Below are 24238 nucleotides of genomic sequence, written 5' to 3' on the forward strand. Positions count from 1 at the left end.
GGCAAACCACTCAGTTGGATTAAAGTGCTGCAAAGAATGACCAGTTTAAGAAGATGGCCAATCTTCACCTGCTCAGTGCTACTTGGGCTGTGCAAGAAATATCAGCCTCGCCAGCGAAGCTGGGTTCCCGAGAATAACATTGTTTTTAAAAATAACAGAGCAATGAAAGAAAACGACAACGCTCTTTAAAACCTCCCCCAGTCAAAGAAAGTACCTATCAAGCACCTCCAGCTTTGCAATTATTGTATTGTCCCTTCAACTAACAAGGCTGGATAATCATTCCGTTTCAGTTCTTCACACACACATTCAAGAGCAGAGGGAGATTTTGGTATCTACAGGGTTGAGAGTTTGGAACTTACTTTTGTGATCTAGTTACCCAAAGCAGAATTACAAAATGAGGAAGTATGGGGATGGAGCCAAATGAATGCTTGATAATCCCACAATAAAAAACAGAATCGACCATTGATTTGATTTGATTTATTATTGTCACATGTATTAACATACAGTGAAAAATATTGTTTCTTGCGCGCTATACAGACAAAGCATACTGTTCATAGAGAAGGAAAAGAGAGTGCAGAATGTAGTGTTACTGTCATAGCTAGGGTGTAGAGAAAGATTGCAAACAGCATTCATCCAAATGAAATTATTTTGCCTTTGTTTTATGCAGTTTGAAGCAAATGTTTGGGGTGGCACGGTAGCACAGTGGTTAGCACTGCTGCTTCACAGCTCCAGGGACCTGGGTTCGATTCCCGGCTTGGATCACTGTCTGTGTGGAGTTTGCACATTCTCCTCGTGTCTGCGTGGGTTTCCTCCGGGTGCTCCAGTTTCCTCCCACAGTCCAAAGATTTGCGGGTTAGGTTGATTGGCCATGCTAAAATTGCCCTTAGTGTCCTAAGATGCGTAAGTTAGAGGGATTAGTGGGTAAATATGTAGGGATATGGGGATAGGGCCTGGGTGGGATTGTGGTCGGTGCAGACTCGATGGGCCGAATGGCCTCTTTCTGTGCTGTAGGGTTTCTATGATTTCTTTCTATGTTTCAAAGCTATTTGGCTTGTCCTAACATGTTGAATATTTTTCCAATACGGCACAGCGTTATTCTAAATGAATTATGCCATGTGGTGAAAGGGTTAATGATCACACAAGTTTAACAATTTCACTCACACAGGGAAAGCCACAGGTCTTGATTAAAGCAGACCCAGATGAGAGTCAGGAACCATTTAATTGAACGATCTGTCGCTCATGTTTGCTCATTAGAACAATGGAAAGGGAGGTTGATATACCACTGGTCAGAGCTATAGCTATCATTTCTTGTTGATATTACATGCACAAGTTATAATTGGACACTATACCCTTATGTATGCATGATGTAACCTTAATCAATAACTGTGAGCGGATAGAGATAACTCCTTTTATTTGTACTTGTAATTGAATTTGAAACTATTCTGGGGACGGCGGGACTGATGTATAAGGAGAGAATGATTAGGTTAGGATTGTTTTCGCTGGAGTTCAGACGAATGAGAGGAGATCTCATAGAGACTTATAAAATTCTAACAGGTCTAAACAGGATTGATGCAGGGAGGATGTTCCAGATGATAGGGGAGTCCAGAACCAGGTGTCACAATCTGAGGATTCAGGGTAGATCACTTAGGTGAGGAGACATTTCTTCACCCAAAGAGCGGTGAGCCTGTGGAATTCATTACCACAGGAAATAGTTGATGCCAAAACATTGAATGTATTCAAGAGGCGACTGGATATAACACTTGCGGTGAACAGGATCAAAGGTTATGGGGAGAAAGCAGGATTAGGCTATTGAGTTGGATGATCAGCCATGATCGTAATGAATGGCGGAGCAGGCTCGAAGGGCCAAATGGCCTCCTATTGCTCCTATCTTCTATGTTTCTATACAATTGCTTGTGTATTTCTGAATTCTACACGCTGACTGGTCAGAATGGCTCCGTCAGAGTTCTGTAGCGCTAAAGTTCTCAATAAATCATCTTGAAGAACTCTGTGACATTGTCTGGCTACTTGAGGGGAACTATAGTTTAAAATACAACAAAAAGACACTGTGACAGTCACGTAACATGTGGCACATCAAACCTCTAAGTTATATAAAAACTGCAGTCACATTTGTCAGGAGCAAGGGAATATCAAATCTCATGTGAAGATTTTTATCATTAGCTCTGCTAACAGAGCGATAAAAAGTGAGATGGAATATCTGACACCGATGTTTCACATTTCAGTGAAATTAAAAAACACCAAATTTATTATTCGCTGCAGCAGAATTTTCATTAATGCACGAATCCCCGTAGAACAGCAGACAGCATTTTCAGTACAATCAAACTTAATTAAAAATTACACTCTACAAGTTCAGCAAGCTGTGTATTCCAGCTCCCTTTTCCCATTCCGGAGGATTTCCCTGGCTGCACATCAACAATCATTTTAGGGGCTACTAGAAAACGCAACAGAAATGACGAACTACCCCACTGTACTTATTGCAGCATTACTGATTTTGATTTGATTTGATTTATTATTGTCACATGTATTAACATACAGTGAAAAGTATTGTTTCTTGCGCACTATACCGACAAAACATACCGTTAATAGAGAAGGAAGCGAGAGAGTGCAGAATGTAGTGTTACAGTCATAGCTAGGATGTAGAGAAAGATCAACTTAATTCAAGGTAAGTCCATTCAAAAGTCTGGTGGCAGCAGGGAAGAACCTGTTCTTGAGTCGGTTGGTGTGTGACCTCAGACTTTTGTATCTTTTTCCCAAAGGAAGAAGGTGGAAGAGAGAATGTCCGGGATGCGTGGGGTCCTTAATTCTTTGCCGAGGCAGCAAGAAGTGTAGAGTAGATGGAGGGGAGGCTGGTTTGCGTGATGGATTGGGCTACATTCATGGGCCTTTTGTAGTTCCTTGCGGTCTTGGGCAGAGCAGGAGCCATACCAAGCTGTGATATAACCAGAAAGAATGTTTTCGATGGTGCATCTGTAAAGGTTGGTGAGAGTCGTACTGGGAAGAATGAATCTCCAGCTCTAAACCATTGCTGAGTCTTTGCTTTATGCCCATTGTAATGCATTTTGTGGTGCAGTAGGTAGCGTCCCTTCCTCTGAGCCTAGGAGCTCCAGGTTTCAGACCTTCTCCAGGACTTCATAGAACCTCTACAGTTCAGAAGGAGGAAGAGAGGTTGAGAAGAGGGATAAGAAAACAGCAGACATTGAATGAGTATTTTTCCTCTGCATACATGTTAGAAGGCACATTCCAAAAACAAAGGGGAACCAAGAGTCCAATGAAAACGAGGGGCTTAAGGGTGTCGGTAAAGAAATGGTACTGGAGAGATTAATGGCCATAAAGGCTGATAAATGCCTAGACTTTGTGGTTGACGTTGTCGGGTTTTCAGAGGTGGCTACAGAAATAGTGCCTGCACTGGTTTTGATCTTTCAGAATTCCCTATATTCTAGAATGCTCTGTTTCTTCGAAGGTAGCAATTGTAACACTACCATTCAATAAGAGAGAGAGAAAGGGAACCACTGACCAGTTAGCCTGACATAGGAAGCAGATAAAATTCCAGAATATTTGCCATTTGCCATCCCGGACGAGCCTTTTAGTGGGGTACAGTGGCACTGTGGTTTTTGATTTGATTTGATTAGATTTGATTTATTGTCATATGTATTGGGATACAGTGAAAAGCATTGTTTCTTGTGCACTATACAGACAAAACATACCGTTCATGGAGAAGGAAAGGAGAGAGTGCAGAATGTAGTATTACAGTCATAGCTAGGGTGTATAGAAAGATCAACTTAATGCAAGGTAGGTCCATTCAAAAGTCTCACAGCAGCAGGGAAGAAGCTGCTCTTGAGTCGGTTGGTACGTGACCTTTTCTTGAAGGAAGAAGGTGGAAGAGAGAATGTCCAGGGTGCGCGGGGTCCTTGATTATGCTGGCTGCTTTGCCAAGGCAGCGGGGAGCGTAGACAGATTCAACGGATGTGAGGTTGGTTTACGTGATGGATTGGGCTACATTCACAACTTTTTGTAATTCCTTGCGGTCTTGCGCAGAGCAGGAGCCATACCAAGCTGTGGTACAACCAGAAAGAATGCTTTCTATGGTGCATCTGTAAAAATTGGTGAGAGTTGTAGCTAACATGCCAAATTTCCTTAGTCTTCTGAGAAAGTAGCGGCGTTGGTGGGCTTTCTGAACTATAGTGTCGGCATGGTGGGACCAGGATAGGTTGTTGGTGACCTGGACACCTAAAAACCTGAAGCTCTACTTCATCCCCATTGACAGGGGCATGTTCTCCTTTACACTTCCTGAAGTTGATGACAATCTCTTTGTTTTGTTGACATTGAGGGAGAGATTATTGTTGCCGCACCAGTTCACCAGATTCTCTATCTCATTTCTGTACTCTGTCTCATCATTGTTTGAGATCCGACCCACTATGGGTGGTGTCATCAGCAAACTTGAAAATCGAATTGGAGGGGAATTTGGCCGCACAGTCATAGGTGTATAAGGAGTATAGCAGGGGGCTGAGAACACAGCCTTGTGGGGCACCGGTGTTGAGGATGATTGTGGAGGAGGTGTTGCTGCCTATCCTTACTGATTGTGGTCTGTGAGTTAGGAAGTTCAGGATCCAGTCGCAGAGGGAGGTGCCGAGGCCCAGGCCACGGAGTTTGGAGATAGGTTTCGTGGGAATAATAGTGTTGAAGGCTGAGCTGTAGTCAATAAATAGGAGTCTGACTTAGGTGTTCTTGTTATCTAGGTATTCCAGGGTTGAGTGCAGGGCCAGGGAAATGGCGTCTGCTGTGGACCTGTTGTGGCGATAGGCAAACTGTAGTGGATCCAGGTAGTCCAGGAGGCTGGAATTGATTTGTGTCATGACTAACTTTTTGAAGTACTTCATAATGATGGATGTCAGAGCTACCGGCCGATAGTCATTAAGGCACACTGCTTGGTTTTTCTTAGGTACTGGGATGATGGTTGTCTTTATGAAGCAGATAGGGACCTCAGATTGTTCTAAAGAGAGGTTGAAGATGTCTGTAAATACCCCTGCCAGCTGATCCACACAGGATCTGAGTGCACGTCCGGGTACCCCATCCGGGCCAGTTGCTTTCCGTAGCGCTGCCGCCGCACAGCATCAGGGACCTGGGTTCGATTCCCGGCTTGGGTCACTGTCTGTGTGGAGTTTACACATTCTCCTCATGTTTGCGTGGGTTTCCTCCGGGTTCTCCAGTTTCCTCCCACAGACCAAAGATATGCGGGTTAGGTGGATTCGCTATGCTAAATTGCTGCTTAGTGTCAGGGGGATGAGCTGGGGTAAATGCATTAGGTTATGGGGATAGGGCCTGGGTGGAATTGCGGTCAGTGCAGACTCGATGGGCCGAATGGCCTCCTTCTTCGCTTTAGGGATTCTATGATTTGTGCACCGTGTGAAAATAAAGATTTCAATGTAATCTTTGCCTTTCTGGCTATGTGTTTAGCATTGCTTTATTTGTGCTTTTGATAATATTGGTGTTCTTTAGGATGGCATTGCAGTGTTGCAATGGGTTTCTGGCTCCCTTGGGTATATAAAAAAATAAATGAAAAAGATGTGCTGCATGATTTTTAATTCGTTCATGGGATGTGGGCAAGGCCGGCATTTATTGCCCATTTCTAACTGCCCTCGAGAAGGCGGTGGTGAGCTGTCCTCTTCAACTGCTGCACTCCGTGTGGTGTAGGTACATCTACAATGCTGTTAGGGAGGGAATTCCAGGTTTTTGACCCAGTGACAATGAAGGAACAGCCACTACATTTCCAAGTCAGGATGGCGAGGTGTTCGGGGGGGAACCTCCAGATGGTGGCGTTCATTAGGATGCTACCCAGGATGAGAAGTTACATTCGTGAAGAAAGGTTAGGGAGGTTAAATTTGAGATCAACAGATTCTTGTTAGGATAGGATATAAAGGGATATGGATGAAATGAGGTTGAGGTACAGATGAGCTAGGATCTAAATTGAATGGTAGAAGTCCAAGGGACTGAATGGCCTGCTTCATTGTTTGGACTATTTTGTGAGAGTTCTTCAAGACTGTGAAGGATTATGATCAGGTAAATATTGATTGATTGTTTGCAATTGTCCATGAGTCAGTAATGAGGGGAAGCAAGTGTAAGATTATCATTTAAAAGAATTCAAGGGGAGACTAGAATTGATTGTTGTGTAAGGCAGAGGAATTCTCTGCTGTGAACTATTATTGAAGCAGAGTCTATAAATCCTTTGGAAGGGAAATTAGAAGGTTATTGAAAAAAGAATAATTAAACTCTATGGCAAGTGAGCAGGATAATGAGAAGCAACTAGATGGTTTATGTAAAAGAAAATGCCATCACAGACTTTGCAAGCCAAATGATCTCTCACTATGCCACATCATTCCATCATCTGAAGATAACTTTGATCATTGTCTTCTCTGTTTCTGTCCACAGATTGTGGCAGATCTGCTGAGGGTTTTCAAGATTCTTCTTCTCCAAGTGGCACAGTGATTAGCACTGCAGCCTAGGGACCCAGGTTCGATTCCTGGCTTGGGTCACTGTCTGTGTTGAGTCTGCATGTTCTCCCTGTGTCTGCGTGGGTTTCCTCCGGGTGCTCCAGTTTCCTCCCACTCTCCGAAAGACATGTTGGTTAGATGCATTGGCTATGTTAAATTCTCCCTCCCGAACTGGCGTCAGTGTGCCGACTAGGGGATTTTCACAATAACTTATGATGCTAATAAATAAACTTAAAGTTAAACTTGCGATACTGCAGGATCAAGCTGATGTTGTAGCCAGGAATTTATAGAATCCCTATGGTGCAGAGGCCATTCAGTCCATTGAGCCTGTACTGACAACAATCCCACCCAGGCCCATAACCTCATGTATTTACCCTGCTAATCCCCCCTGACACTAAGGGACAATTTAGCATAGCTGACCTGCACATCTTTAGACTGTGGGAAGACACCGGAGCACCCGGAGGAAACCTATGCAGACACAGGGAGAATGTAGAGACTCCACACATACAGTGACTCGAGGCTGAAGTCGAACCTGTGTCCCTGGCACTGTGGGGCAGCACTGCTAACCACTGTGCCACCGTAAATGTACAAAAATTCTGTTTATGCTCTCTTTTAATCCCTTTCCCTCTTTTTACAGATTGATCATGCCTGGCTGTAGGGTTTTCTGGTAAGAGTTTTAACAACACCAGGTTAAAGTCCAACAGGTTTATTTGGTAGCAAATGCCGTTAGCTTTCAGAGCGCTGCTCCTTCGTCAGATGGAGTGGAAATCTGCTCTTAAACAGGGTTTTCTGGTGTCATTGGCAAGGTCTATCAGCACTATAGGGATTCTACGTTAAGTATTCAGTCACTTATTAATTCTAATAACTTCCCCCAACAGTCTCCCATTTCCTGGTTTCTTTCGCTCATGCCTCTTAGATAATGGAATTACCTTTAAATTTTTCCCAGCTGAGAAGGTTAATTCCTGAATTTCTTTTTATTCATTCATGTTCAGCATTTATCATCCATTCCCAATTACCCTTGCCCTGAATGGCTTGCTAGGCCATGTCAGAGGGCATTTTAAGAGGCAACCAATTGCCTTGGGCCTGAAGTCACATGTAGGCCAGATTGGGTGAGGATGGTTGAGAGCACTTTGGAAGATTAAGGATGAAACATCTACAATTTCCTCATCCAACTCCCTTAAAAGCAAGGGAGGCCAGCAGGTCCTGGGGATTTGTCAATTTTAAATGTCATTATTTTTTCTTTTCCTTGGAATTTCAGAATTTTTACTCTTCTCCCTTCGGGTGAAATCTAAGGCAAAGTGGCAACTTATTTAACAAGTTTGCCATTTACTATATCACCTTGTCTTGTTGAAGTTGTACCAGACCTTGGTAAGGCCACACTTGGAATACTGTGTACAGTTCTGGTCACCCTATTATACAAAGGATATTATTAAACTAGAAAGAATGCAGAAAAGATTTACTAGATGCTACCGGGACTTGATGGTTTGAGTTATAAAGGAGAGGCTGGATAGACAGGGACTTTTTTCTCTGCAGCTTAGGAGGCCGAGGGGTGATCCTATAGAGGTCTATAAAATAATGAGGGGCATAGATCAGCTAGATAGTCAATATCTTTTCCCAAAGGTAGGGGAGTCTAAAATTAGAGGGCATAGGTTTAAGGTGAGAGGGGAGACACACAAAAGTGTCCAGAGGGGCAATTCTTTCACACAGAGGGTGGTGAGTATCTGGAACAAGCTGCCAGAGGTAGTAGCAGAGGCGGGTACAATTTTGTCTTTTAAAAAGTGTTTAGACAGTTACATGGGTAAGATAGGTATGGAGGGATATGGGCCAAATGCGGGCAATTGGGACCAGCTTAGGGGTTTATAAAAAAGGGCGGCATGGACAAGTTGGGCCGAAGGGCCTGTTTCCATGCTGTAAACCTCTATGTCTCTATGACTATGACCTGCATCTGCTCTCAAAATACCTTCTAAAATAATTCTATGAACCTGTGTAAATCTTGATATGCCTTGCACGTTTCTTCGTGGATTTCTTTTTGCAACTCTTGCCTACCTTTGCTGTTCCTTAGATATACCTCAGCCCCCTGTAATCACTATTCTTTGCATTTCCATTTTGTTGTTGTCTTCAGTCTACCATGGCTGTTTTACCTGGTAAGACTTCTTGCTCCTTAATGGCATATACTGGTCCTGCACCAAGCTAAACGCTTGAGCACATCCAACTATTAGTCTGTGGCTTCCTGATGGAACTGTTGAAAAGAGGAACTCCATGTTGTGATCTGGAGGAATTCTACTGCATAAATGGCGACTTCTCTGGAGTTTCCACTGAAGCTGCAGCAGATAATTGAGAAATGATAGACAAGGAAAGCCATTTATCCCATCTTAGTTTATCAAGGGGAAAACTTGATAGAGGTGTCCAAGATTAGGACAGGTTAGGATAAGGTAAAGAAAACCTTTCCTCTCTAGTTGATTAGTGTGCCCTCCAGTGTGTGCGCACTAAAGATTTTGGGCAAGAGATGCAGGGGAAATGATAGCATTTTATGCAGGGAGTGGTAATGACCTTCATTTCACCACCTATCATGGTGGTAAGTAGCAGTGACAATGAATGACTTCAAAAGCAAATGGGAGGGAAACAAACTTGCAGGCCTAAGGAGATGATGGGACATTTGGATCACTTGACAAGAGAGCCACCAATGACTCGATGGGCTGGATGGCCTCTTCCTGTGTCAGTGTTTGTGCCTCTTAAGAAAGATTTTAGCTTCTGTGGCCCCCATCAATCCTGATTGTAGCATCCAATTGCTTCTCAAATTTTCACCTCATGATAAGGATGGGCACCATTGCACTGGGCGGCGTAGAGATGATTCACCAGGATATTGCCTAGGATAGAGCCTTTGAACGAGAAAGAGGCTGGCTAGATTCTGTTTGCTTTCTTTAGAGCAGAGAACACTTGGGGAGGGGGACAAGGAGAGGTCTGATTGAGGTGTATAAGATTATGAGTGATATGGACAAAAGGGGCATAGGAAGCAGCTGTTCCCCTTAGGTGAAAGGTCAATAATGAGGGGGCATAATTTTAAGATTTTGGGGCAGGAGGATGGTGGAAGTTTGGAATGCACTCCCTGGGAGGGTGGTAGAGGCAAGAAATAACCTTTACAAAGTATGTGGATGTCGTAACATTCAAGGCTATGGGCCAAGTGCTGCAAAGTGCCATTTGTGTAGATTTAGTGCAGTTTTGTTACAGTAGTTATGGCCCGATGACAAGGCTTTATTTTTGAAAATATGATTTTTCAACCAACTGGAAAGTTTGCAGTTTGAACGAAGATAAAGCAAACTGCTTTCGAATGCAAGGCCACATCCCAAGGTGAAGATGAGAAGCCAACAAATCAGGTGTGTGAAGAGAGACATTTCCTATAATTCAGACACCCATTGGAAATAATCACTTAAGGAAGCAACATTAAAATTACAAAGTACTGGATATTGAAACAATGGCTGTCAGACTGACCCACACAAAACCTCTTGGAAACACAATGGATGAAGTTTTTCAAGGTAAGACTGCCGGCCACAAGGGGTTGCAAATGACAAAAGTGGTGTCCAGAAAACCTCAGCAGAGGAAACATGCAGAGGGCTGCTGCCTTTGAACAAAGAGCTCTTTAATAATTGTAGCATCTGACTGAAACCAACTAGCCCAAGTCACGCACAGCATTTAAACACACTAGGAAAACATTAGACTCCAACCCCCCTTATTTCTGATACCAGTGTGTGCACGTGACCTAATGATTGCACAAGGATCGAATGCTTAACATTACATCATCATCCCTCTTGGATTTAGTGGTTAATAAGTCTGCCCTTTGATTCAAGATCCTGAGACAGCATCTTCCAAACCCACGACCATTTCCATCTTGAAGGACATGGGCAGCAGATACATGGTGACATCACTAAGCTTCCCTCCGAGCCACTCACCATCCTGACTTGAAAACAAAATAGCCGTTCCTTCACTGTCGCTGGGTCAAAATCCTAGAATTCCCTCCCTAATGGCACTGTGTCAACCCACAGCACGTGGACTGCAGCGATTCAAGGCGGCAGCTCACCACCACCTTCAAGGGCAACTAGGATGGGCAATAAATGCTGGCCAGCCAGCGACACCCATGTCCCTCGAATGAATAAAAACAGGTAATGAGATGGAATAGTGGCCAATCAAAAAAGACAGTACTATCAGACCTATGACCTCTGTTTAGTGTAGTCATTCCCATGCCCTTCCAAATGTGTTGACAAATGCCAGGAGTATACCATCACTTTCCAAAAAGGAAACTTTTAACAAACTTAAAAACATCCCCCAAAGTAATTTCCAGAGGCCAACGAGACAAAATGTTTAGGCAAAGAGTTAGGCTCTAAGAGACATCTGAAAGAGAGGCAGAGCATGGTTGAGTGAGAGGGGCATGCACAAGGTGCCAGACAAACAATTGAGTATTTCTATTTCATTTAAGATATGGCATAAATAACCATGATTTTATTCTACATTAAGTATACAATTATGTATAACAGTTAGGACAAGAACAAAGTTACAGTCAATCCATGCTTGACTACATATTTCCTGAGTACACAGAAGTGGTTTCAGTCTTTAAGATTCCAAAACTACTTTTTCATGCATAGAAATTGAGATTAAAATGAAAAAATATGCAAAAACCTATAGTCAATTATACTGATTTGCTCACCTGCTGCACACAAAAAAATATAATTGCTAGCTTTAGATCCTATTCAATTCTGCTTGGTAGTACAGAACTTCCATGCTGTCAAACGTTGTCTTGCGCACATCAGGGCAGATGCAAGAATACCAAATTTCAAAAAGGGAATAATTTATTCTGCGTAAGTAGTGTTGGTTGGTTGGCAAGTGGACTCTGGTTGAGATGTTATCATAGAGAACACACCAGGGAACAGATAACTGTCAAACCTTTGCTTTAACTCAAATCAGAGTCGGCTTGTCTGCTTTGAATTGAAGCAAAAGCCTGGTAGTTAACTGTTCCTTGTTGTATTCTCCATGGTAACACTTTTGACCAGAGTCCGCTTGCCAACCAACCAGCACCCTCTCATTATGCAATACAACTGTTTCCTCAGAGATTTGGTATTCTTGCACCAGTCCTGGTGAGCGCAAGGTGAAAATTTTCAAGTGTCTCTCTGCTTTCAGCAATTCTCAAGTTCTGCAGCATTTATAGAATTCCACACCATAACTGTAGACGCAAACATGCAATGAGTAATTACAGCTGTGCTCGCTTGGACTGCAGTAAAGATGGGTATTGAACAAATCAATGCAGAGCTGACACTCGAGCAAAATTTCTATTAATCTGACACTTGCCAAAGCAAGGCGTATGGAAGAGATTTGTAGACCTTGAGCAACTGAAAGCCTACGCAGAAATGCAAAAACAATATACTGAACAATTTTACAGTAACTTGGATTAATAGAATCGACTATAATTTGTACTTAAATTGTCAGTGAAAGATCAACAATTCGAAGAATTATGTTTGAATTGGCAACATTCAAGAGTAAACTATAAATGCTGAATTGTAAAAATGTAGAAATTTAATGTGCACTTAGATCCCCATCACTGCTGAAGGTACACAAAGGCGGATGCTGCTGCCTCATTATAAAGGATGCATCAATGGATATCCTCATGCAAATATGGACTCAACAGTAGATTTTAGTGAAGAAATGGTTATTTAGTGGTTTAAAGGCTACATAATGTTAAAAGTTCAAGCCAAATCTTGGAAACGAATGAGGTTATCAAGTTGCTCAAATTTTGATCACAGCTCATATTAGAATCTTCACCCAAACTGCAAAGTAACTTATAGAATCATCAAAAGATCTGTGTGATAAGTGTAGATACTATGGAAATAAATTTATAAAAATCCAGAGATACATGCAATGTTTTTTGCCCAGTTGAAAAGTGCAGTACCATTTACATGACTGCAAGCATTGGCCTATACAGCTGTATGGTGTATTTCACTTTCATTTTATAGAGATTAATATTTATGCTGAATTAGAACAATTAATGCTGAATTATTGTTCCAAATTCCATGCAAGTATAGCGTATTTCTTTTCATTCTTACTTTGTAAACTACAATAGAAAGTCACACAATTCTTTCACTATTCTTAAAACACAATATTTTAATAGCAAATTTACTATCTGTACAATGTCAAATTTATGAAAGGTATGATTGCAAGAGCTGTACCCATCAGCCTGTATAGCAGAAATATTGATTTATGGATTTTAGAAACAGACAGCTGACATTTTTACACACTGAAGGTGAATTGCAAGATTACCTTTTTCATACTGAAAAGAATTCATAATATTCTATTAAATAGTTTTGTTCCTTGTAACATTTAGCTCATTTATACAGCAGGTGGTGTTCCACAAGGTAAAATGGTGAAGTCAATACTCAACTACATATAAAACGAAAAATATAATTGCCACTCGAATGAATAACCTTTCATATATTAAGAGTTTTGTGGCATGGACAGTGGAGACCTGGAACAACCATGCATACGCTTTTACAACATCTAAACGTAAAAAAATAATTCAGCCAATGCAAACTAACATTTGGCCTCCATTTCTGATCATAAAAATAATCATAATTTGTTTCATAAAATGCACACTTAATGGCAAAGGAAGTAATGTTCATCACACCCATGAAGCAGACCATATATTACCATAGTTGGTGATTGTAATAAAGCCATCACTTTCCTTTTCTATTTGTTAGCTTCCATGAAAACAATTGAGCTTTTCTCCCCCAAAGTAGAAAAGAAAATTGCAATGCATGCACTCAAATCTGAAATCAATGCACAAACTACAGAAGGTCACAGAATAAATGTAAAGTGTAAACATTGACATAACTGCATAATGCAAATGCCCCCACTATAATAAAACTTAAAATGGCACACCGAATATATTATAAAATAAAAAAGCTATCGCTCCCCCTGAAGAAACTGCATATACAATAACCAAAATGATTTTAAAAAATAAGCAACATGAAAACTAAGGAACTAAATTATTGTTCATGCCACCGTGGACTGAGGGACAAAAAACAAACAAAATTGCGGAAGGATCAAAATGAACTGCAACTTTGCCCAGAATCAGATTCTGTACTGTATGCTTCTTGTTCACAACTCTTTATTTCGCTTGGATAACTGCTCTTATTGAAATTGTCCACAGGAGTTGACTGACAACTAAAATGGTTGACATCAGAACATGTGCAATCAACGAATGCTTCCTCTGACAATTGTTGCTTCAATTCATCTAATTCTTCTACTTGGAAGATATTGGTCTGTCCCAGCAGTAAGTCACAGATCCTGTTTTAAATGAATAAAATATTTGTAATAAGTGCACAGTATGTTAAAATACTCCTAGTTAACATGTTTAGAAACAAAATCATTGCAATTTAGAAAAGAATGGCTCAAACTAGTAAAATCAGGAAGGTCTCACTTTCAAACCTCAGTGGATACTGAGTTAGCAATTTCACAGCACAATTGATCTTATACCACTGGACTTGGGAGGGAAGATGGAAGGGGAAAAAGCCACAATCCCAGCTTACTATTGACTAATGGCTAATGAAAAGGTATGCTTGTAGCTATCTGGTGAAGCCTGGTGAGGTTTGCCATTGCATATGACAGATGAATAACTCATCAAACATTCACTGCCATGACTCCACTAGCTTGGTTCGAGGACTATTGGCGTGGATCTTTATGGTGTGACAAATATAACATGACAATGCACTTACTAAACTGCGATTTTTGAAACAAACAAGAGGACAATGTGTAAGATACTGTCTGAGGAGTTCAAAAATTAAATTAAAATATTAACGGAACATTGCAATGTCAAAAAATATGCAATTCAAGAAATTCTGATTTATTTTATGGTAAAAGACCCAAATACACCATGAAAATAGGGAGGAGAGAAACTGAACAACTATTTAGTAGTAAGAACATGGCAGAGAGTAACTCAGCAGGCACATAAATATAGGAAAGCTAGACTTAGAAACACACAACCTAATATCCTCCACACAACTTAAATAGCTCCAAGCATTTTACTGTCAAAAAGAATTATTGGAACGACTTAGTATCAAGGTGTCTGAGGTATAAACAAACCAGAACTACAGGGCGATTAGGTGTTTGAAATACAGGCAGGTGGATTCTGCACCTATTCTGTATCGGCAGTAGGCCGAAAGACGAGTTGATTCATTTGCTGTGTAGCTTAGATTCAAAGACATTCCCTGATTAAAGTCTTAATTAACAACATGAGTTTTAAGCTCTCTTTCTTATATAGAAATGGCCTGAAAATGTACTACAGCATCAAATTTGCTGCACTTTTCTATTTAAAAAAGGGTTATAAAAACAAATGTTACTTCTATAACACTATTAGCGTATCCTAAAACTATTATTTAGTAAACTTGGGTCAAGTTTACTGATTGTGTGTTTATCTGATGTACATAGGATTCCAATCACATACCAATGTTCTTGATTGAAGACCTAGCAAACTACTCTGAAGCATGCCGAGTTCTCGGAGAAGATGCTCCACCTTGACTTTGTCAGGCCAATTAGGAATGGGCAGTAAATGCTGGCATTGCTAGTGTCTAACATACTCCAACAATGCTAATAAAACAAAGATGTATTCTTCCCAGTGATGAGAATTCACTGACTTTGACATTTAACAGCAATTCAAGTACAATTCAATGTTACGGTTTTGATCTTACTTATCATAGATGAGGCCATCAATTCCATTCTCCTTCAGTATTTTCCTGTTTTCAGAGTCATTGGTATCATCTCCCCAGCAAAAAACGACCAATTCTTTTGACTTGGCTTGTTGAATATAGTCCAGATTTCGTAGCAAGTCCTCAGTGTGAACACTAATTCCCTTTTAACAAAAAAATCCCAAAACGTTTAAGTGAAATAAATAGTTATTTGAAAGCATAATATTAAAGACAGTACTCTTTCACCCAAGTACATGGAAATGTACAGGAGCGGTACTCACTAGAATGTTTTCTGACTGTGCAAAACTCATTGCAATTGGTGTGCTTCGGCACCGGAGGTCCATCAACTCTGGATAGATGTTGGAAAAGCCTTGGGTCAAGAAAAGAACTGGATACTTGTTTTGCTTCTGCCTGATCCTGGGAAAATAAAATGGTTCAGCATTTAAACTTTGGAAGAATCTAAACATTAACTTCCCTCTTTTTGCCAGTTCCTTTTAGAAGACCAATGGGAAAGGGGCAGTAATGCCCATTGCCTCCAACATATGACAAATATCATGTTCTAGGCACTGAGGGAGGCACAGAACATGCTGCTGTTATTTCATACTATGATACTGGTGGCAGGTATAGTTCATCTCTGGTACATTATTGATGTAAAAATGTTCAAACTTGTTAACCAGTTCTAACAGATCAATTTAACCATTAGCCTTAGAAATTTGAAGAATCATAGAATGCTGATTAGTGGCTTATATGATTTTGCAAACACTGAGGAAATAAAATTGGTTTTGCTTCTTGCTAGATATCGGAAATTCCAGTATTAGGCAGTCATTTATATTAGGCGGACTTCAAACTAGGGCACAGAAGTATCCACAAAGACAGTAACTACACCTCACTGTAGTAATTTATTGGCCATGAAATAGTTGGGGAAGCTCAAGTGAAAAGTGCCATTTAAATGCATGCTTTTTTTTAAAGAAAGGTGATGTCTAGTTACATTCAAATTTGTCAAAAAAATCTTATCAACTCAACATTTAACCTCTGAATGCAGTAACAAGTAAATCAGCTTGTCAGCAAGAGCACCACAAAGCACTTTGGCAGCTGTAACTCCCAAACAAAATGGTTAGGTTCTTGGATAGGAATCAAGTCTTGATACTCCATATTTGACTTTCTCCAAATGTCAAGATTTTCCAGTCTCAAACATACATGACTTTTCATTGCAAAGGAGAAAAGGAGTGGGAACAGTAAATTGGTCCCTTCCTAGGCTGCCAAACTGCTGTTTGAGGAAGCATCAGCGTTATATATGGCTGGGATCCATTTATTTTATTTCATTCTGTTTCTACTTTTCATCTCATTCATCCATTTTTATCATCCCTCTTTCTCTCTTCATTTTTCCAATCCCCCTGTCCCCTTTCAGGCCAACTGCCTTAACTATCTGTACCTCTGTTTTACCATTCACACATTCTGATCTCTTAATGGACACTTTTAGCATCTCTCTCAGCTGACTTTATCCTCATTTACATTCCCTTTGTCCTTTCACAACATCCCCCCCTCATAGCATAAATCTTTCCCGATTTTCTTTGCCCTCAGCTCTAATGAAGGGTCATCCAGACTCGAAACATTGGCTCTATTCTCTCTCTCCACAGATGCTGTCAGATCTACTGAGATATTCCAGCATTTTCTGTTTTTGTTGCATATGATTATGTTGTCAAGTCCAAATCTAAATTCACCCAATTTGTATTATATAACGATGAGGGAATTTTTCCCCAAGTAGAAGTTAACTCATGGTCGGAAGGAACTCTTTGATTAGCAATGGGGTGGAAAATGAAGACTCAGCTACAACTGCTACACCCATTTTCCATCTGCTTTAAGTATGTGCACGTGTATATAGGATGTTCTTGTTAAGTTGGATGAGGTCAGGATCAAGCTGCACACCACCAGGAAAAAGATACAATACTTCTGCAGTGTAGATGGCTAGTGATCTCACAGAACCATACTCAAGCAACATGTCAACATGGTGATCAGAATCTGAAGTTATGTGGAAGTAAAAATACTAACCCTGAATATTTAAAATAAACTTACATTGAACAGATGTCAGCAACAAACGAGGAAAACACTATTCTCCGATTAGATGCATTTTCCAAGGTACATTTTAGGATTATGTCAATAACGTGATTCATGTCCAAATAGGATGGCAAGTTGCCCTCCCAGGTACCATCCTAGTAATGGGAAAATACACAACTAGTAGGTCATTTTTAAACTTGTTTTAGTTAACATCGACAGCTAATACAGTTTAAAAGTAATTGATAAGCAGTGCAGAAAGCGAAACTTCAAATATGACAGCATACATGAGTCACAGTACCCTTTGGCCAATGTTGCAGTGACTTTCAGGACATGACAAGCCTTTTTTATTGAAATCAAAACTAAATTTAGTATCTATATTGCCCATTCCTTCCTCCTGTTTCCTTTCTGCTTAAATAGAAGATTGCCACACTGGTAAGATCCTAGAACAAAATTGATTATTATATGAACAAATAGCAGTAGACCATTTAGCTCCTCGAGTCTGCTCGGCTATTTAATAACCGTTGATCTTGGTAACCTTAAACTGCATCCCACTCCCCCCGATAACCTCCCTTGTTTAACAAGAATCTATCCACCTGCCCTAAAAATATTTCAAAGACCCTGCTTCCACCACCTCTTCAGGAAGAGAGTTTCAAAGACTCAGCTCAGTGAAAAAAGCTTTGCCTCATCCTCATTTTAAATGGGTGGCCCGTAGTTCTAGATATTCCCACAGAGGAAACAGCCACAGCAAATCTATCCTGTCCAAGGCCCTTGAGGATCTTGTGTTTTGTACGTTTTTTAGTTAGCAAATGGTGCAGAAAGCGATCAATATTGTGCTGCAGGCTTGTGCTTATGAGTTCATATTTCAAATTAATTTCCCTGTAGGGTCAACAAATTGAAAATCTTAATCTAAAGTCTATGCTAGCTTTAAAAGCAGATAGCATAGATGCACAGAAGAATATCTGCATCTTCAAATAATGCTTCTTGGATCTCATGAGAATGTCGCTTTCAATAGAATAGAATAGAATCCCTACAGTATAGGGAGTTGTCATTCGGCCCATCGAGTCTATACCGACCACAATCCCACCCAGATCCTATTCCCGCAACCCCAAACCTTTACCCTGCTAATCCCCGACACTAGGGTCAATTTAGCATGGCCAATCAACCTAACCCGCACATCTTTGAACTGTGGGAGAAAACCAGAGCACCCGGAGGAAACCCACGCAGACATGGGGAGAATGCGCAAACTCCACACAGCGTGTGACCCAAGGTCAGAATTGAACCTGGGACTCTGGCGTTGTGAGGCAGCAGTGCTAACCAGTGTGCCGCCCAATGGAAAAAACAACAAAACAGTAATGCAGCACACACCTTGTGCCAGCCTAGATTAGCTTTTCAATTCACTATTTTAACACTCAGCCTCAAGACAGAGGCAGCAGTGCTACTACTGACTGAAGTAGACATTTGCTAATCCACTGAGCTTAATGATCGCTTGAGGCCTTCTTTCCAGCCCGATAAAATTCAACAATCGAAATTTACCCTATAAAATATACCCAGAATAGACAAACGCTCATCAATTCATTTTCATGAAGGGCTGCCCTAGAATTCATCATCAACAGTTTGTGCTATCAGGCTTTTGCACCGACCACAGCACAACAAAAAAACCCTCAAAGTTGAGGTACCGAGGATTTAGGTTACTTACCTTTTGTTGATAAGGCCATTTAATTTCAACGTTGAATCCAATATGCTCAGGCACACATGCTAAAACCTAAAAAGACAAATTATATTCTTAATTCATGCAAAAATGCATCAATATTATCTGAACCACAAAGGGTGCAAACTTAAGTAAAAAATAACTTTCTAAAATTGACCATTAATTGCACAACTGAATAAAAGTTGTCTCTGAAAGAATAGCATTTGGAGAGCACCATAATCCTTACTAAATTAAATCAATGCCGTTGCACATTTAAAAAAAAACTGATGCTAACCTCAAAAATACCCATGGTTGAATGAAAATGTCAACAGTGGCTTACCATTCCGCGCATGAAGAGCGCCACAACTCACATGCAAACTCTTCTCATTTAAGAGATGGAAATAGTGCTTCAAAGTTAGCTACTGGATATTCTATACAATCAACATTTTGTACATCAAATTGTGTACCTGCTGCAAGGAAGGGAATGGCTGGTTATCTGATGCATCATTTTCATCATCCGCTGAGTGTTCTAAGGAATTAAAAGAACTTGGATGTGAGTTTTGAACACATTAGATAAAATACCTGCTTATGAAATTAACACAGCAATGGTTATTTGAAGTCTATATCTAATTTAGAGTTCAATTAAATGAAAATCTGAATGACATGTTTCAAGCACTAATTTTCAAAAGTTGCCCAAAGGTTAATGCACAAAATCAATTGTGTTGATTTTGATTTGCTTATGTATGAATTCAAGAAACTAGTTTTATATAGCAGAAGCAATAATTGAATTTCTTAATTCACTTTTTGCTGTATTTGATATTTCTAATCCTCTGACCAGTATACTCAGAAATGACCTATTAATCCTATTCCAACTTTGTGCAAAGGTTGATCTTGCAGGCGGTGGAGAGTTTCACAGAAAACCTCAGTGCAGAAGGAGGCCATTCGGCCCATCTCACCTGCACCAACAACGATCTCACCCAGGCCCTCTCTCTGTAACCCCATGTATTTACCCTATTAACCCCCTGACACTAAGGGTCAATTTAGCATGGCCAATTCACCTAACCCACACATTTTAGAGAGCTTCTATGAAGCTGGTAGTTTTAGGGCTGGGCTGACATCAAAATTTCAAGGCAACATTATCCAGTGGGAATAAGGAACATGGTTGGTGAGCAGAAGCTCAAACTCATGTCTATGTATGAAAAATGCATGTAGTAACCATTTAAACCATAATGATTGAAAAGACTACGATGGCCAAACCTCCCATGGTAAACTATGAAATATTTATATTTCACTGATCCAGATTGGAGAATCATGACCAAGCTGCATAGGGCATTCTCAAGTAAAGATAGCTTCTATACTATACATTCCACTAATTTGGATTTTGCAAAAATAAATAGAGACATTGGAGTGAAGTAAAAAGTAAAGTCGCCTTGGCCCAGATGACCATAGGCTGCTCTCTCCTTTGGGGAGGAGAACTGACTGGTGGAGATTTAACCTGAGGATCTCCATACCTCAGACAAGGGGCAAGGTTGAGAAGATAACCTCAGCCGGTACAGGAATTCAACCTGCACTATTGGCATCGCTCTGAATCACGAACCAGCTGTCCAGCCAACTGAGCTAATTGATAGGTAAAGGAGATGGAAAGTCTATGGGAATATTTGTTATTCAAGTACTCAATTTTCCAAACGTAATGGAGGCCAAGGTGGGAAAGCAATACAGGCCATTAGACACCCTGCTTCAATTGGTCTGCAATGAGTTAATTAATCTCCATCAGGATTGGGAATATGGGGATGCTGGAAGTAGTAAGGATGTTACAGTTAATACCCTGTATCCTGCACTGAGGATCAAATTGACATGGGTTCATAAATCCTGATCAATGGCCAGTGACATTACTATAAGTGCACTTATTTGAGCATCAGATCAAGACATTTTGAGACAGTCACCAACAAAACTCACATGAACAATGTCTATTTGGATAGGGGAAGTGAGTAGTGGAAGAGCAGCTGTTGCCCATGGAATCCCATCAGCAGCGGGAAGGTGGAACGAGGGGATAAAACAGTGGGGGTGGGGATTGGGGAGAGAGAAAGTATTTTCCCATGCTACAGGAAAAGAACCTTAAAAGACCTTAACAAATGTATCCACGTCATTTTTCTCAGATGCAAACTGCATGTTAAAGGCTCAAGTTCCATGCTAAGCATTTATACCTCTTGTGTATATTGGGTGAATCAACACCATTTCATTTCTTTGTCCTTGTAAATATAGTGCTCATTAAATATCAGGAGAAATGGAGAGAGTTTAATTATAGCTATTGTATAACGTAACTCGATTAGGTATCCACCCTGGTAACTCATTGTTTTATGTGCTACAAAGTTATTAGGAATACATAGGCAGCACATATTTCTGTCAGTTTGAGCCTAACTATTGATGTCAGTGGAACAAGGTTTAAAGATTACATTTACTTTCTTTACTTTAAATACTGTCACAGCATCTGCAACAACCTTGTGCATAAATGTCTTCCATATTTCTACATTATTCTTGCTGGCAATTCTGGGAATATTTGTTTATTACCCCGACAATAAATAAAATCCAGCGATTCTAAACTTAAAATTTGATGCATTACAAACATTAACTCTTTTATTTTGCCTTTGATAGTGCAAGTGATCCCACATAGTACTGCAGCAATGTAAAAATGGGTATTAGTATGAATTTTAGATTCTGAAATTTCATTGCAATTCAAGTTAACCTCAGTGGGGTTGAGAGAATAAGTTGCAAGAACGAAGATTCAGAGACTTTTAACTCAAACATGAGATCATAGCCCTGAAATCATTTCCACAACCTCACTTTTTAAAAATGAGAATTTTATTGGGACTTCCTTTGCTCAGATTACGATCCGTTGACTTTCAACATTGTCTACAATCGACAGCAACTGTGTTACACGACAAGCAATTTTGTTGGTAATCAGTTAAAAATTTGTTTCAAAGTACGAATGTTCTTTTCAAATAACTACATAGAACAACATTCCTGCTTGTGAATTTACATACGGAATAGAATAAAAGGTCCACAAAAACAAAAGAATATTTTTGAATTCAAAATCAGTCTTGTTACTCTTGCAGAAATACTGCAAATCACAAAAGAATTAAGCACGCATGCTTAAAACGTGGTTCAGAAGAACATTTATTTTCTCGACTGTCATTCAGGAGAATACCATATGATACCTCTCAAAAGGATTTCAAAATGCATTGCTAAGAAAATAAAATAATGACATTTTCCAGCTCTATATGTACCTTTATCGCCATTCATCTTCAAAGCAGCCACATGAGCCAACTGAAAGATAAAAATGGCAGATGATTGTGACAATGTACAAATACAGGAGTTCTAAAAATTGCACTAGCATGTAATCTTGCTTATACAAGCATAAACATGCATCCTTGCTTACATGCATTTAACATTTGCATGTCATGCAAGATGAAAGCATGAAACCAAACAAAATTTCAACACATAAGACAATACTGAATGATTAGAATTTGTAATTTTTCAGCCTTGAGATTTTGCTTATAAGTGGCTTCACGCAAAAGATTAAAGAAAGCAAATGACGATACAATAATTATCCCCAAGTAGATTTTTAATTAATTATAGCAGTTTGTCAAATCCTCTTGGTTTTAGGGTTTTCCACACCAGGCATTATTTCATAGCTAACACAATGACCATCTGACCTGCTCCCAAGTCTTCAGCACTGTTGCCCAAATACATTGCTAAGTGATGAGAGAGAGCAGCTGGGAGAAACTCATCCACTGATTTTTGCCTTCTCTCTCTCTCTCTCTCTCTAAGGGTTACATCCAAAACTTGACAATATACAGATTCATGAGTGGGAGCGGTGTAGTAGATTGCTATACCAAATACAAAATATTATACTGAAGCAACAACTTCCGGATTTCTCAAAAGGACCGATTTATTTTAGTACTCAGGGATTTCCCAAGCAGTATTAATGATTAGCATGGCTTAAAAACCATAAGCCTATGGGTATTTATCAAACCAGAATTAGAAGGACCAGAGATTGAAGACATTTTAAAGAAAAAAGTGAATATAAATAGAGTGGCATGATTGTAGTAAATTTCACTAATGCTGAAAATCAGAGTCAAAGGTTTTCACCTTACAACCAGACAGATGCAAGAATATCAGATTTTAAATGCAGCATAAGGGTTGACTGGTCAAGGCATTGCCATGGAGAATGTACCAGGGAACTACTATCAATGCTTAGACATGCTCCTGTTATTTGCAGATGAGCCATTTTATATGAATACATGTAGCTAGCAAGTGTGAGTCACATTGTAAGCCCAATTGATGATTTAAAATTGATTCTTACTCTTAATTCTTAGAACCATAATGGATGCAAGTCTGCGATTGGACAGCACTTGCTGAACAATTCAAAGTGTGCTGAGTTGTACGGGCATAGGCCATGACTCTGCCTATTGCAAAAAGCTATGCTGTTTGATACAATCCACCACTCACAAATGGGCCAAGCCACCATTTTGAGATCCAAAAAGTGCCGAGTCTGTCTGCCTCAAATTACCCTCGAAGGGCAAGGTACCTCAAAAATTTCAGCAACAATTTAAGCTAACTGTCTTACACAGCTACTTTGGAATAGCAAACAAGTGCTATTTTTCATTAGCAGGATGCGTGAGTCAAGCCAAAAAGGTGTTCTGCCTACCACATAAATAAACAATGCAGTATATGAGTTTTAGAGCCAGTGAGGGGAGAAGGGGCGGGGTGCATATGTCCCAATAACAGACAGATCGAATCAAACAACACACAAGGATCTGATCTCTGAAGGCAGAAGGAATATATCCAGGCATTGCACTTTTTCAAATGTGGGCAATAGTTCCCTGTTGCATTTTCAATGGCAACAGCTTGACCAGATTCATCTTGCCAATCAGCACCCTTGCTTGCTTTGAAGTTTGACATTCTTGCATCTGTTCAGATGGTTGCGAGATGCAAAACTTTGAAAGTATGTCTCTTTTTTCAACAGTACTAACTGGTCATTCAAGAGGGTCAAAGTTAAACTTAAAAAATTATATTAATGAACAGAACGAACACTAGGTAGAAAAAGCTTATAACTACAGACTAGAAGATTACAATTAGACAAGGCTTTCAATAAATGGAACTGACTGGCTGCTTCAATGCAAAAAGATTTTCTTCCAAACAGAATTTGGAACAGGCTGAGGCTCCCAGGGAGGAAAAAAAATGACAGGTGACCTGATAGATGG

At 40.1% G+C, this 24238-nt stretch overlaps 1 protein-coding gene across 2 annotated transcripts in view; it reads right to left on the minus strand.

Annotated features, from left to right (window-relative positions):
* Positions 1–10960: 10960 nt before the first annotated feature.
* The window catches only part of gpcpd1 (glycerophosphocholine phosphodiesterase 1), a 56755-nt gene continuing 43477 nt past the window's right edge, over positions 10961–24238 (minus strand). For both annotated transcript variants that reach the window (XM_078230333.1, XM_078230332.1), the window contains exons 16-22: positions 22259–22298; positions 19442–19503; positions 18984–19049; positions 17306–17442; positions 15514–15649; positions 15236–15396; positions 10961–13835 (exon numbers count right to left, since the gene is read on the minus strand). In XM_078230333.1, coding sequence (XP_078086459.1) covers positions 13592–13835; positions 15236–15396; positions 15514–15649; positions 17306–17442; positions 18984–19049; positions 19442–19503; positions 22259–22298 — 846 coding nt within the window. In that variant the 3' untranslated portion in view covers positions 10961–13591. The remainder of the gene's footprint in view (positions 13836–15235; positions 15397–15513; positions 15650–17305; positions 17443–18983; positions 19050–19441; positions 19504–22258; positions 22299–24238) is intronic.

This window comes from Mustelus asterias, chromosome 15 (assembly GCF_964213995.1).
Source record: "Mustelus asterias chromosome 15, sMusAst1.hap1.1, whole genome shotgun sequence".
NCBI lineage: Eukaryota > Metazoa > Chordata > Chondrichthyes > Carcharhiniformes > Triakidae > Mustelus > Mustelus asterias.